A 12,156-nucleotide genomic window follows, 5' to 3' on the forward strand; every position below is an offset into this window, starting at 1 on the left:
TTAACTGAAATACTTAAATGAATACTTAAATGATAATTAACTGAAATACTTAAATACATAATATGATGGAAAAACCATAATATTTACATACCTGTCACCCAAACTAGCTTAAGATCAATTCAAATATCATTACCACTTTAGCCGTTTTTAGATTTCTTTGACTAGGCCTATAAAAACAAAAACGATTTAGAGAATCGGGAAGTACACGACAATCAAAAGTAAACGACAGATTTTCGCATGTTTTCAAATGGATTTATACTGTGCTTTCGTTTTTCATCTGTGGTCAGGTATTAAGGCTGATAAGCGACGTGTATTTCTAACAATTCTTAAATAAATTCCTCGCCTACTACTAGATGAACAACGTTGTTTCTTTACTGATCGAAAACAATCTCAGCAGTTTATTAATACATCTCAAGGATTTGCACAAGCAAATACAATCAAAAATAATGAAAATATCTTAACAAAATATTATAGAAAACTTTGTAAATACCTCTTCAGCTTCAAAATTGTCCCGATTCCTTGTGATTTTAGTATTTGCTTAATGTCCGTTGCGGCAGGATTGTTTATAAAACATTACAGTAAAACACACATTTAGTCGTTCACAAAACAACGAATCCATACGGTGGCCCACAAGTGTCACGGCAAAAGTAAAACTCACGGTAAAATAGAATTAACTCACGGCAATATGAAATTAACTCACGGCAAAATGAAATTAACTCACGGCAATATGAAATTAACTCACGGAAATATGAAATTAACTCACGGCAAAATAAAAATCAAATCCAAACTATTTGGTGTTCGTAACATGAAGTAGTGGACGCCATCCCGCCAAATTTCTATCAGCGATCGTGCCAAATAATTTTTAAATTCGAAGAGATGGGGTATTATAATACATGAGTTATGCTTTCTGAAGATTCAGTTTCTGAAGGTGAGGAAGACAGAGAAGAAAGTGTTATCACTTACTATTTTAACCGCGGATTCAGCTATGATGAGATGTTGTTCCTTGATAAACGCCACGATTTTAAGATGAGTCGAAGCACATTACTACGAAGATTGAAAACGTATGGCCTAACGCGAAGAAAGTTTGCAGATAATCCGCATTCTGCTGACATTATAGAACAGGTTCGCCAACGTATTCAAGAAATAATAAATGGTCCAGGTTCCTCAGGTGGTTATCGAACAGTTTGGCATACTCTTGAAATGGAAGGATTACGAGTGCCTAGGATAGTTGTACAGGATATGTTAAAAGAACTTGATCCGGAAGGAACTGAACTAAGGAAAACCCACAGGCTTAAAAGGAGAGAATATCATAACCCAGGGCCAAACTACTAGTGGCACATGGATGGGTATGACAAACTTAAGCCCTGGGGCTTTCCCATTCATGGTGCCATTGACGGTTATAGCCGCAAAATTCTTTGGCTTAATGTCACACGTTCCAATAATTCGCCAGACAACATAGCAAAGTTCTATTTAAAATCTGTAGAAGAACAAAATGGTTGTCCAGTTGAAGTGGTAACAGATCTTGGCACTGAAAATGGTTTGGTAGCAGCAGCCCAGTGCTATTTCCGAGATAGTCCAAATGCACATCGCTACGTCCCATCTCCCAGAAACCAGCGCATTGAAGGGTGGTGGTCATATTTTTCAAAGAATCGTTCTATGTGGTGGCGAAATTATTTTACTGATTTGGAATCACGTGAGGAAATAGATTTATCCTACGACCTAAGCAAAGAATGTCTGTGGTTTTCATTCTCTGGTATTTTACAGCAAGATATTGATACAGTTAAGGGACATTGGAATACACATCGTATACGAAAATCAAGGTATTATACAGTATGTGGACGGCCAGACTCTATTTATTACTTTCCTGAGCATCATGGAGGTGTTGAAAATCTTCTTATGCTAGTACCTGAACATGAAATTAGTTATGCTCGTGAAGAAATAGTTCAAATTAATCAGGCGAATGAGTATGAAGAGTACTTTGAGTATGCAAGAGAATCTCTTGGCCTCCCATTTCCACAAGATTGTCAAGAAGCATATGAATTCTATAAAAGGTTAATGCATGTTGCAGAAAATGGCATGTGACACATCCATATAATTGAGTAATTTTAATAACAATACCTTATTTAAAGAATGATCAATAAGGGGCCATTTACAAAGGATGCTCCAGCCAAGGGGGAGGGGATTTGGAATATCAGAACATGGGAGGGGGATGCAATATGGAAGTCCGAATTTAAAAAAAAATATTTTTGCTTGTATTTTCAACTTTCCTTCTCATGTTAATGTGGCATATTGAACCCCCATAATACCTCTATCCATCTCACATTTGGTTGGACATCCTTTGTTAATAGCCCCTAAGCATTTTTGTAACATTTACATTCAGTTGTTGTCAGAACATATTTTTATCTTGTATGTCTTGTATCTCTGACTGCTTTAGAGTCCAAATGTTTTGGAACAAAATTTTACAACTACAGCATGCACAAATGCATCATAAATAAAATATGAACAAAACATGTCTAAATAACCCCAAGCATGTAGTGTAGAGACTGTACATGGCTCTCATATAGTCCTAATCAATGAAGGTCAAATGTCTGTCCATTGCAATATCCATTTACAAAAATATCAGTAAATTCATCTGTTGTTTTCATGTGGTTTACTGGCAAGATTATTGATTTGCCACAAGAACCAATGACTGGATAACAAACTTTATGACCAGGATAATGGATAGCACAATCATGATTAAACAGAAATGGTGATGGATTCTCCATTAAGCGGCTTGTGCCTCTGACCAGTTAACCAACCCATTACACCTGATGGTGTGAAGTCAGGTTTGGTGAATGTTGCCACACTTTCATTGTTGACATCGGCATCAAAAGAGACAGATTCTTCAAAGGATACAGTAATATCTTCATCCTCCAGTTTAAACAAAAAATCTTGAAAATTATCCATGATAGTTTCTTCAGTGATTCTCTTTGAGCTTCCTTCAGGCGAATACTGTGGAATCATCAATGAAAATAGGTAGTTTGCGTCAACAATATCATTGTCCTTTGAATCAAGCACAAACAAGGATTTGCAAATCTCAGGGTATTTTGTGACTACTTCTGCAAGACCATATACACCAAGCCCTCTCATGAATTCTTTCAAATAAACTACTCTTTTCATTACTATACTGATTATAATAGACTTGACTATTTCTTCTATGTGATCTTGGTTTACGACACCAGTGTAGCCATGTTCAAGTATAGTCTCCTGATGAAGGGAAACATCACTTCTGACTGCAGTAAGTAGGTTTTTATCTGCTGAAGTCAAATGTTTGTTTGCATCGAGATCACTCATACACACATTTGGATTAACCATAAGATTATAAACACTATCGTGAAGGAAATTAGGAGCTGGGCCACCTTGGGATAAGCTAGTTGCTACAATCTGTCCACAAGTTACAAAACTCTCATTTTCCACATTAGAAGTAGAATCGATCGGACTTCCATTGGGAAACATCTTTAGACCAATTTCAGGAAGAGTTATACTGTAAAATTCTCTTGCTATTGCCCCAGAATCGATTCCTTGTTCACCAGAGAAGTGAACTCTTAGAAGCCTCTTCAAAAAAAGGGGATTCTTCTTGACTTCTCTCTTCCATATAGCAAGTGTCCTTTGCAGTGGTACGCCTCTACGCCTAACTATGAACGACTGTTCTGACCTATCTACAGCTTGAGAGATTGTGCTAATTACAGAGAATGAGTCAACAATTAGTTTTTCTGTTTCAAAACTAATATCTTCCTGCAAAACAGATTCTTCTTCAAACTTCTGCATTTCACGAGCAAGTTCTTCATCTAAAACAATTTGTTCTGATTCATGCAATTGTTCTTGCGATTCTGCAGGATTAGCATTTTCATTCACAAAGCTTTCGGATCTTCTATGTTTAGAAGTAGGTTCATATTCTACATGATTTTCCTGCTTATTTGGTTGATTGCCAGCAGTAGCTAAATCATCAGAACCATCTTTAGAATCAACTGTAGAAGAAGGATTAGAGCATGAAGCATCGCCAAATACAGGATCTGCTTGATCAAAATCAGATGAAGAACAAAGATAAAATGTTATATTCTTATAATCCTTTCCAATCTCTTCTCGGTAGCGCTTTAAGCTGAAATTTTCATTTGAACCAGGCAGCAAAATGGCATTTCGTTCATCTTCATACAACAATAAATATACTTCTTCAGGCTGGTAAAGATTGCTGTTAAAATTCTTCCATTTGGTTTCTGCTTCTTTCAATAAAGGCCAGTATGAGAGTGTTGGTGATACTCTAAGAGGAAGTCGTTTGCCTCGCTTACGTTTTAGTTCTTGTTCCTTCTCACTCCACTCCATAAAACCAATATTAATCACGACATCCTTTTCCTCTCTCTTTTTTTTAGCGGTTGGAGTTTGATCTTTAGTTACACGCTTTTTCCATTCTTTTCCTTTTAATTCTCGATACTCTTTAAAAGATTTAATGCCAGCCCTGTTTGCATTTTTTATCTCTAAACCAGAAAATCATAAAAAAGGTCTCAACACAGCTCTTCGAAATCTCAAACAAAAATACCTAGCTCATAAATCAACCTAAGCTTGCACACAGGCATATAAAATGTAACTAAATGCTGTTTTTTTTCACATTGAATACAAATTATATGCTTTCTTATGCCCATTGCACATTTTATCATTTATTTATTTAGGGAGGCTACTAGAATTGGGGGGCGGGGTCATGATGAAAATTTGAATACACATAAGCACACTCTTGAGTTTTGATCATGGGACAGTAGGGCCTCAAAATTTTTGCATGTCTTTTAAATAAAGGCTACGTTTTGCTTTCGTGTGCTAGGGGCCAGAAACTTTTGCTTTTAAGTTTTAATTTTAAATCACTTTAATACCCAATTTAAGAAAATCTTTTTTTGTACTTTCAATTGTAAATTGTAATTTGCAATAAGAATTAATCATGATTACAAATTCAATCACACATAAAATATGCTAAACGAATGCAAATACATTGCAAATACATGCTGGAGCATACTATAAATATAAAACCGTAAGGCGCATATATTTAATATTTTTATTGGCTATTATGCTATTATGCTACAATAAGATATAAGCGTAATTTTATTAATCGAACAATTAACTCACCAATTCCACAGTTCGCACAAAATTTATTCTCTTCGTAAATCGCCTTTCCGCAGCCTGAACAAAACATCTTTTACTTTCTGTCGGCCATGACGGAGATATTTCGCGGGAATACCCCTCTCTACTTCATGTTACGTACAACTAACGTGAGTTAATTCTGTTTTGCCGTGAGTTAATTCTATTTTGCCGCGAGTTAATTCCATTTTACCGTGAGTTAATTCTATTTTACCGTGAGTTAATTTCGTATTGCCGTGAGTTAATTTCATTTTGCCGGGAGTTAATTTTATATTGCCGTGAGTTAATTCTATTTTACCGTGCGTTTTACTTTTGCCGTGACACTTGTGGGCCACCGTAAATCCAGCACGTTTACTGACAAAAAGTAACCGGGGGAAAAAATCACTGGTGTGGGCTCAATATTGAGCCGTGTCAGTGGTAATTGCCATGACCTCTTCGGACCATATCTGGCGTCAGCACGAAAAAATCCGCCATGTTTCTTGCTTCACTTTTTTGACAGGAGCCGGTCCTCCAGGAATTATTATATAGCTCAGTGGATGGCGGATTTTGAGCTTTGCTGACGCCACATCACTGAGCTATATAATAATTCCTGGAGGACCGGCTCCTGATCAGAAAGTGGAGCAACAAACATGGTGGATTTTGAGCTTTGTGACGTCACCTGGTCCCCTTTGCCCATGGTAATTACCACTGACATACCGCGATACAAAGTGAAAAACTATGTTTCTCCCTCCTGGTCTTTACGAAAATATTTTTGATTTTCGGTATATATTTTTGTCGTATTTCCTCTAAAAAAGATAAAATTGTTTATCTTTTTCCCTGTTCGACCAAGTAAATGAAGAAGCGGCTTCTTGCTCTACATATGACGTTGCGAATGGCTTAATTCACTTATCGGGAAAGCTATTTTTGCCTCAGGTGAGCCAGTTTTCAAATCATTTTCTTTTTTGAACTTTTTTGCCTTCGGACTATAGTATAAACAACTGCAAAAGCGTCAACGATAAAAAGTTATATGCTTTTATTAGCCTTTTTGACCTTTGGTACGTGACTTAATTACGATAGGATTCACAGGAAAATTTTCTTGTGTCAGGCGAAAGTTATCAACAGTTATTATTTTTAATTTTGAGGTGCTGACTGCTGATACAAAATATTTCATTCAACCTCTGGTAGACTTGTAGTGACTGTTAAAGGTCTAATATGTTATCTTGTTTGCCTTATCAAAAGTCAATTTATCATGGTTTAATGGCTGCCCAAATGAATGTAATATCGAAGGAAACACTGAACACGCTTGTATCGCAATTTATAATAAAACTCTATTTATATGTTCACACGTTTACTACACAACCCAGCCAAAAACACACGCTTCGCTATATCTACATATCAAGTATAATGTTACCGGATATTGTTACCAAAGGTCAAAGGTCTACATACTACACTCAATATCTTGCACGAGCTTAGGCCTTGTTTCTTTGGATTTAATGCACAGACATGGGCACAGGACAACATAACTGGATACTTTCTATAATATTTTTGTTCAGGGTTTAAAAAAAGTCAGATTGGTATCCATAAAAGACACTAAAAAATTATGACAATGCCAAAAAAACTCAAGCATTTCTAAAATTTTACACAGTAATGTATATTGAAATTGAAAGCAAAGAAAAGAGAAAAAACCTGTTAGCTTCATATCATTGTAAAATTTTCGACTTTCGTCCACGTATTAAATATTTTTTATGTTCGCCCAATATTTGTTTGTTTCGGCATTTGCAAAAACAGTACCTATGACTTGTACATAACCGAAATAAACGCTTTATTACGGGTTAGGTAAAAAATATATCGAAAAAAACAGAACAACAAGGTTTCACGGCAGTCGGAAGAACAAAATATTCATAAAAACCAGGGGGGGAATCTACTGTAGCGGGTTCAGAATTGAGCCTGGTCAGTGGTAATTACCATGGGCAAAGGGGACCAGGTGACGTCAAAGTGACGTCACAGAGGCCAAAATCCGCCATGTTTTTTGCTTCACTTTTTGCAATTGAGCAAAAAACATTAGGAGCCGGTCCTCCAGGAATTATTATATAGCTCAGTGCGCCACATGGTTCCTTTTGCTCATGGTAGTTACCACTGACATACCGCGATACACAGTGAAAAACTGTGTCCATCACCCTCCCGATTTTTATGTAAAATTTTCAGCTTTCCGTATATATTTTTTTGTTTTTCATATAAAATGGATAAAATTGTTTCTCTTTTTCCCTGTTCAACAAATGGAAAGCACACGTAGCTTCGTGCTCTGCGTCTGACGTTGTGAATGGCTTAATTCACCTATCGGTAGAGTGAATTTTCTCATTTTGCTCTTATTTTATAACATCCAGGTAAGCCGTTTTTCAACTTTTTTACTATAAATAATTCCGTTTTCGGCCTTTCGAGTTTGGATTATAGTATAAACTGATTACCAAAGCCTCTGAGACAATAAATCCATCAAAACGTGTGGTACAAACAGCAAAGATACTATTTTCGCCTTTTGGCCGGACATTACAGTAGTGCTGTCAATGCAATGTTATATACCGAAATTTTATCATTTTTTCTTAACTTCGGGAAAAAATTAAATTCCTGGCAGTGTCAATCTTTTGAGTTTGGTCTATGTTGTTTTCATGATAGCAAATATCAATGTTAATAGGTTAACCATTTCCCCAGTGAGTCTGTACTATAGTCACTCTTTTATTGATGCCACCCAACATGAATTAACATGATCTGAGTGTAGACTCTCTGGGCAGATTGTTGAAATGCGCAAAGTCCAAGAGTCAATTCAAGTATGATGCGCAGCAATAAACGAACTCCACACACACAGATCACACATAAACAATAACTTTAATACCAGTTATAATTATACAATGTTCTGTTGTTGATTCTCGATAGAGATTGAGGTTGAGGTTTGGTAGATAGATTGGTATGGTTGCGGATATGGATATAGATATGTTTGTGGGTTCGAACTACACAATTTAGAAAAGATTTACATAGATTATGGCATGCGCGCAAACTAACATAAGCATAATATATACATGAATACGATTTGACACTCTACGCGATTGAGAATAGAGAATAACGAACTGACTACTACAAGATAAATGTAACTTACTTTGGTTGGCGCACACCAAACTTGAATAGATATTGATGATAATTCGTTCGTATAGATTTATAGATGTTTACCGTTCTCGCTCTGTTTGAGTTTACTAATAACTAACAATAACAAATGGTTTGAAACAAATTGAATAAACTGAACAATAGACTAAACTAGCTAATATATAAAAGTTTGAGAATTGTACTGTACGTTACTCGATCATTGCTTCTCTGCTTGATCTTCCTCCAGCAGCACGATCTTGCCCACTGGTCTCACGAGTTCGGATGAACTTGTCTTCAACTTCACTGATCGCACGAGCTTGTCACCGGTATTCGTGTAAACTTCAATCACACGTCCTAGAGGCCAATTGCACCGTGGCTTGTTCTCGTCCAGCACCAAAACTACGTCGTTGACCACGAAATTTCTCTGCGGGATACTCCACTTTTGCCTTCGTTGGAGAGACGGGAGGTATTCCTTCAACCATCGACGCCAGAACACGTTTGCCATATATTGCACCTGACGCCATCTCCTTCTGCCATAGCCATCTTACTTACAGAAAACACCGGGTGGGACACTCGATCCTGAACGTAGCAACAGTAGATGGTTGGGGGTCAAGGGTCCGTTATCTCGGGGATCGTCCGACAATTTGGTAATGGGTCTGCCATTCACCACAGACTCGACTTCACACATAAGGGTGTTGAGGGATTCTTCGTCCAGCTGCTGCTCTTTCAGAGTTGCCAGGATAACCTTTCTGACTGTCCGTATGCACCTCTCCCATACGCCACCGTGATGAGAGCCGGCTGGCGGATTGAAGGTCCACTTAACGTTTTGTTGCAGGAGGGCTTCATGTATCTGAGTTTGATTCCAATCATTCACCGCTTGCCTGAGTTCTTTCTCGCCCTTTACGAAGTTCCCCCCATTGTCTGATCGCATTTCTTCGGGCTGACCTCTTCTTGCAACGAAGCGTCTGAGAGCGTTGATGAAGGATTCCGTATCTATAAAGAGGAGGCTACTTCGATGTGGATTGCGCGAACAGTGAGGCAGGTGAAAAGGACGCCGTATCGCTTAACGGTAGATCTTCCTCGTTTCACTGCAAAGGGTCCGAAGCAATCAACTCCGGTATAAGTGAACGGCGGCTTCGAAGGGGTAACTCTGTCGCGTGGAAGGTCAGCCATCTTTTGTTGAGACACTGGGGATTGACGTTTTCGGCAGCTGTGGCATTTTCCGATGATATTCTTGACCGTTGACCTTCCATTGATTATCCAGTATCTCTCTCTGATGAGAGACAACGTGTGCTCCAGGCCTGAATGTCCGGAGACATGATGGTAATAATTCACGATTAAGGTGACAACGTGGTGGGTTTTTGGCAGAATACAGGGATGTTTCGCTTCTTCGCTGATCTCGGCTCGTCGTAGTCGTCCACCAACACGTAACAGGCCGTCTTTGACGGTGGGATCTAGTTGATAAATAGCGCTTGATTTCTTTATCCCCTTGCAATTTGATTCCTCGCTTTCTTTCTTCGCCAATATGCTAGTTTCTTCTAAGAAGGCTACTTGTTGAACGTGCTTAATGATTTGCTTCTCAGCTTCACGCAATTCGGAGACGGTTATTGGGGCGATCGTCGTTGTTTGCGTAGCCCTTCTAACACTCTCTTTTTCTCGAACACGACGTAGCAGGTTCGACGTGAATCTCAAAACCCAAGCAACAATTCTTCTAGGCGGCTCCAAGACGAACATCTTGGTATAACAGTGGTAAGGAAATCAGGACCAATGGTTCCACACGCGAAAGCTGCTGATTCTTTCTTGACTTCTGGATCGTCTGGCGCGATTTTCAGATTGATATCTGCTGTTCGTTGTGGCCAAGTACTAATGGGTTGCTGCAAAAACGTTGGGCCATGTATCCAGCGATGTAGTTGAGCAGCCGAAACTCCTCTAGATGCATCGTCCGCAGGATTGTCATCGGTCCTGACATAGTGCCACTGTTCCAAAGAGGAAGCCTCTCGTATAACGCTGATGCGGTTCGCAACAAAGGTCTGAAAACGTTTTTCTTCATTCTCCAAGTATTTGAGTACGCAGGTACTATCTGTCCAAAACAGCGTTTCGTCAACTGGTAGGCTTAATTCTGCTTGACACATCTTGTTTAACTTAACCGCCGTGACCGCTGCAGATAGTTCCATACGAGGAATTGTCACTGACTTGATTGGCGCGAGGCGAGATTTTCCCATGACAAACGAACACTTGACTTCTCCTTGATTGTTCTCGATTCTCAGGTACGTAACTGCTCCGTAACCTTCTTGAGAAGCGTCTGCGAAGTGATGCAGTTGAGTTGACGCAATTTCTTCATTGTTAGGTTGAAGCAACATCGATTGTTAACTCTTCTAAATTTGGTAGATCTCGTAGCCATGATTGCCAACGATCTTGAAACTTCTCGGGAATGGTTTCGTCCCAGTCGAGCTTCAATCGGCATAATTCTTGCAGAATTTGCTTTGCTTGAAGGATGAATGGTGCCGCGAATCCCAACGGATCAAACACCGAACTTACTACAGATAGTATTCCTCTTCTAGTCAGGGGGCGAACCTTGATGAAACCAAACTGGTCGGTTGAGACGTTCCACTGGACTCCCAGTACTCTTTCGATGGACAGCTTGTCAAAGTCGAGATCCTTGATTTTCTCGGCTCTTTCTGACTCTGGTAAAGACTTGATGAGTTTTTGTGACGTCGAGTTCCACTTGGTTAATCTGAAACCACCTCTCGACAACAACTCGCGTAGCTGACTTGCCCTTCTCACTGCTTCTTCATCGGACTTCACCGACTTGAGACAGTCGTCAACATAGAAATTCCTCTTGACTGTTTCAATGGTTTGCGGATCGAACTCTGACTTGTTGTCTTCTGCTGTTCGTCTCAGAGCAAAATTTGAACAACTTGGTGATGATGTTCCGCCAAACAGATGCACTTGCATTTCGTACTCTTCAACAGGTTCATCGAGCCTTCCATTTGGCCACCACAGGAATCTTAATGTGCTACAGTCACTTGGTTTTACACGAACTTGGTAGAACATGGACTCAATATCTGACGTCATTGCCACTCTTTCCTCTCTGAATCTCGTGAGTACGCCGACTAAAGTACTGGTCATATCCGGCCCCTGTAGCAGTTGGTCGTTGAGTGATGTATTACCGTATTTAGCAGAGCAATCGAAGACTACTCTCACCTTCTCGGGTTTGTGGGGATTCAACACTGGGTGATGGGGAAGGTACCAAAGGATTTTAGACGGATCTTGAGCTTCGTGATTCACCTTCCTTGCATAATCCTTGTTCAGGAGGTCGTTCATAAACGCCGTGTACTTCTCGTGCACGATAGGTTCTCGTTGGAGACGCCGTTTGAGTGAACTTAGTCGTTGTTCAGCTAGGGATCGGTTGTTTTGTAGTTGCGGTGGATAATTTTTCCAGGGTAGCGCGATTACGTAATGTCCATTGTCTAACTTGATGGAATCTTCCATAATTTTCAAGGCCTTTTTATCGTTCTGGGACATTGACGGTTCTACTTCGTAGTTTGAATCGTTAAACTCGCGGTTGCAGTAGTCGTAGAACTGGCTTTCTAATACATCGGCGATTGCACAAAGTTGGTGGTTGGAATCTTTGATTTGCTTCCTCCAAGAGGACCGTTTAGTACCCATCCAAAGACCGTTTAGTTGCAAATGGACCACCATTCTCGCTTGGGCGCACTTCAATGGGCTGTAAGGCTTCTGGTACGTCGCTGCCGATGAGGAGACCAATCTCGGCATCAATTTCCAGCAAGGGTATATCTTTCAAATGTGGCCAACGTTGAACATCTTCTTCCTTGCCAATTGCGTCGGGCGAAATAGGCAGAGATGGTCTTGAATACACCACTG

At 39.4% G+C, this 12,156-nt stretch overlaps 3 protein-coding genes and 1 pseudogene across 3 annotated transcripts; 1 reads left to right on the forward strand and 3 right to left on the reverse strand.

Annotated features, from left to right (window-relative positions):
- Nucleotides 1-977: 977 nt before the first annotated feature.
- LOC114541495 lies at nt 978-2,094 on the forward strand (annotated as a pseudogene).
- Nucleotides 2,095-2,720: 626 nt separating this feature from the next.
- LOC114541494 lies at nt 2,721-5,231 on the reverse strand. The gene is made up of 2 exons (XM_028561409.1): nt 5,149-5,231; nt 2,721-4,511 (listed from the first exon to the last, which is right to left on the reverse strand). Exons 1-2 carry the CDS (start codon nt 5,213-5,215, stop codon nt 2,737-2,739), a joined length of 1,842 nt encoding a protein of 613 aa, XP_028417210.1. The 5' UTR covers nt 5,216-5,231; the 3' UTR covers nt 2,721-2,736.
- Nucleotides 5,232-9,264: 4,033 nt separating this feature from the next.
- Nucleotides 9,265-10,005, reverse strand: LOC114541489. The gene has a single exon (XM_028561405.1). The coding sequence runs from the start codon at nt 10,003-10,005 to the stop codon at nt 9,265-9,267; it is 741 nt and encodes a 246-aa protein (XP_028417206.1).
- A 609-nt stretch (nt 10,006-10,614) lies between these two features.
- LOC114541490 lies at nt 10,615-11,796 on the reverse strand. The gene has a single exon (XM_028561406.1). It carries the CDS (start codon nt 11,794-11,796, stop codon nt 10,615-10,617), a length of 1,182 nt encoding a protein of 393 aa, XP_028417207.1.
- Nucleotides 11,797-12,156: the final 360 nt, after the last annotated feature.

The sequence above is a fragment of the Dendronephthya gigantea genome, unplaced genomic scaffold, assembly GCF_004324835.1.
Source record: "Dendronephthya gigantea isolate DGI-Jeju-01 unplaced genomic scaffold, DenGig_1.0 000295F, whole genome shotgun sequence".
NCBI lineage: Eukaryota > Metazoa > Cnidaria > Anthozoa > Malacalcyonacea > Nephtheidae > Dendronephthya > Dendronephthya gigantea.

Excerpts from the sequence above, each read along its gene's own strand:
- LOC114541490 (XM_028561406.1), bottom strand. The coding sequence starts at position 11,796 with ATGTCCCAGAACGATAAAAAGGCCTTGAAAATTATGGAAGATTCCATC.
- LOC114541494 (XM_028561409.1), bottom strand. The coding sequence starts at position 5,215 with ATGTTTTGTTCAGGCTGCGGAAAGGCGATTTACGAAGAGAATAAATTT. Across the intron at positions 4,512-5,148 it reads TTGTGCGAACTGTGGAATTG|AGATAAAAAATGCAAACAGG; the intron begins GTGAGTTAATTG and ends TTTCTGGTTTAG.
- LOC114541489 (XM_028561405.1), bottom strand. The coding sequence starts at position 10,005 with ATGTTCGTCTTGGAGCCGCCTAGAAGAATTGTTGCTTGGGTTTTGAGA.